Source organism: Capsicum annuum, chromosome 4 (assembly GCF_002878395.1).
Source record: "Capsicum annuum cultivar UCD-10X-F1 chromosome 4, UCD10Xv1.1, whole genome shotgun sequence".
In the NCBI taxonomy this organism is placed as follows: domain Eukaryota; kingdom Viridiplantae; phylum Streptophyta; class Magnoliopsida; order Solanales; family Solanaceae; genus Capsicum; species Capsicum annuum.
In genome coordinates this window covers 219,105,490-219,108,670 of record NC_061114.1, presented here as the reverse complement: position 1 = coordinate 219,108,670, position 3,181 = coordinate 219,105,490, and the positions used below count along the sequence as shown (strand labels likewise).

At 27.5% G+C, this 3,181-nt stretch overlaps 1 protein-coding gene across 1 annotated transcript in view; it reads right to left on the bottom strand.

Annotated features, from left to right (window-relative positions):
* Positions 1-1,565, bottom strand: part of LOC107867278 (G-type lectin S-receptor-like serine/threonine-protein kinase At4g27290) — a gene marked incomplete in the record, with an annotated part of 19,811 nt that extends 18,246 nt beyond the window's left edge. Inside the window, 1 exon segment of the mRNA XM_016713447.2 lies at positions 1-1,565. Within this exon segment, the coding sequence (XP_016568933.2) occupies positions 1-173 (173 nt within the window).
* Positions 1,566-3,181: the final 1,616 nt, after the last annotated feature.

The following is a 3,181-nucleotide window of genomic DNA, read 5'->3' as shown; positions in this document are numbered from 1 at the left end:
GAACCGCTGGGGCTGAAAAATCCCAGCTCAAAGGTTCCACCAGATGAAACCATAGTTTCACCATCTTTGATGAATTGATTTGTACTGATTAAGTCTCTAGTTTTAGTAATAACAATATTGTGAATAGAAGAGCAGAAAGCCAACAGAAAAAGTAGGAAGAAACTAGTTCCCATAGATGATGCCCTGATGTCTAAGCCTTGAGTCACCTATACTGTAGTAGTCTTTAGACAAAATTGGACATAAGTGTAGTGCTTTCTGGAAAGTGGGAAGTAATGCATTTCTGAAATTTGTATTACGGCACCATATTTATTCTGTTTGAATAGTCATTGACAACGGTGGCTGTAAACAGGCATTTGAAGTTTGTAAGGCTCTTAATGTCTCTTTGACAAAGTTTACATCCAATATTGGAATGTAGAAACTCCTTTCCCATTTTGAAAATTTTGTGTAAGAAGAGTAGAAAGACAATAGAAAAAGTAGGAAGAAACTAACTTCCATTACTCATGCCTACGCCTTTGGTCACCTCTATATTGACTATGATTTAGACTCGGGAGCAAAATTCCACAATATTGAAATTGGCTAGCATGTTTTTTGAATATTCAGTCATTCACAGGATCTGAAAGAAGAAAGGACAAAAAATTTCATTTTATAAACAACAGCCTATAGACCACGGCATTATGCTAGTGATGTTTCTAACATTTAATTATTAAAACAAATGGACGATTTAGGAAGAAAACAAGATGAAATTTCATAATCATGATGTCATTTTCAGCCTAATTGATTGGAGGATAAGTTCATTCCAAAAAACTTTACTTTTGAGGAGGATACAAGTGACAAAACCGGTCTAGACTCTAGTCATTTGAACTTTTGTCCGAAAGTTTTCTACACCAAAAGTTGCACTAAATTTATTCACTTTCTTCTTTTAAGTCTAATTGTCCTTTAAATTTCAAACTTTCAGCCATGAGTGTAAGTGTTTGGCAGTGTTGAGAAGCCTTGAAGTATCCGGTTAAAATTATTTACATTCGAAATCGCTTTCGCATCATACCAAAGTCATGCGAAAGAAGATACAAGTGCGCAGAGCTGAATCACACAAAAGTCATGCGAAAGAAGGTAGTATATTTTTCAAAAATAATATTAATTTTATTAAAATAAAGTTTGATCTCGATATGTATAATTATAAATTATTTCCTTCATTTTGCCAAGTTTTGCATTTCAGGAAAACTGAATAATGTCTTTTTTTCAAACAAAAATACCATCGTTTTAGTCATATCATATTTTTCTCATACAAAAATGCCAGCATTTTAGTTATATCATAACGGTTGTCTACGCGATCAGTTGTGAAAATCTTTCCATATTTTGCATCCAAATGTACGATCAAATATGAACATCTTTCCAAATGTTGAAACTGCAGAAATAAACATCTTTAGCACCAAACCAAACACTTGGCTAGTTTCAGGGAAACATTCATCTATGTATTATATATAACAAAATAATACGATAATAGAGATATCAAAATAATACAATTAAACCTAATGTTTACATAAAAAAATTCTTCAAAGCCGACCAAAATTTGTCTATCACATGTAAACTACAACAAAATAATAGATAAAAGTGATATCAACAATACAATTAAACTTAAATTTTACACACAAAAATTTCTCAAAGCCGATCGAGATTCATCTACGAATTGTAAACTACCACAAAATAACAAACTAATAGAGATATCACGATTATATAATTAAACCTAACTTTTACCTAAAAAAAATATTTCAAAGTCGACCCACGTTAACCTAACGTCTGTAAATTAAAATAAAACAATAAGATAATAAATTTATCAAAACAATACAATTAAATCTAACCTTTACACAAGAAATTCTTCAAAGACAATCGAGATTTATCTACGACCTGTAAACTATAAAAAAATAATATAATAGTGATCACAAAGCTTCGATTTTGATCAGACTAATTCTTGTTTGAGCGAAAATTTTGACCTTAAAGAATGATTTTAAATGAAAACAAAGAAGATATATATATATATATATATATATATATATATATATATGTTGAATTCTATTATGCTGACAAAAATAGTGAAGAAGTTGAGGGTTAGAAAATCAAACATCCACCAATCTAGACATGCAATTGAATCAAGTTAAAATGAGCATCAACCATATTCTCCCAATAGGCAAACTGGTTTGTTCTCTAGTTTAATGTACATCCCAATATTTATAAAAGTATCTCCTTAATAGAGTTCTATTTTATGAATATTTTTCTAATTGAACAGTAAAAAAAGAAAAATATTAATTAATTCTCCTACCATATATTTTAATAATCTCATATATTTTAGGAAGACTAGTAGAAAGAAAAATATTAATTAATTTTTCTACCATATATTTTAGGAGTCCTATATATTTTAGAAACTCTAGTCAATATAATAAAAAATACTTAAATAATAATTTTAAAAAATAGTGAAAAGACAGTTTTATCTAAAGAAGAGTCTGTTAATGAAGGGCAAAAAGTTTAAATCACCTTTCTAAGGGTCTTCACACTTTTAATATATTATAGATTAAAAGTCTTCGCATTAGACAAAATCGTCTTATCACTATTTTTCTAATATTTATGAGTTAAAAATTAGTTAAATATTTTATAGTAAAACCTTTCCTTATTAGAAGTCATTAAAATTAATGACAACTAATACCCTTTTCATTAGTTTAAGAATTCTAAATCAACTATTTTAAGAAAATTTGAAAAATCTAGAAATAAATATGAAAGTACTAGAATAAGAAAAATATAAAAAATAACAAATTACCAAACTCTTAAAAGTTTTAAGTAAGTAATCAAAGTTTTTCTAAAGATTTAACTTTAAAAGTAAGAAAAGATTTAAAATAAGAAAATAATTGTACTACAAATATGGTTCAAATCGATGCGTTTCTCTTAATTTTCTAGCATCAAGAAAATGAGTTACTGCATCACAAATGCAAAAAGTGACGATTCATTAACTACTTAAAACTTCTGTTGGTAAAATATATATGTGATTACAATAAAATATATTTTATGCTTACATTATTATATTAAAGTGTAAGAGATCTTTAAGAAGTGATTTAAATATTTTAAACTTTATTAAAATATTTTAAAATAGACAAAATCATCTAATTTTAAATAATAAAAAATTACATGTGCGAGG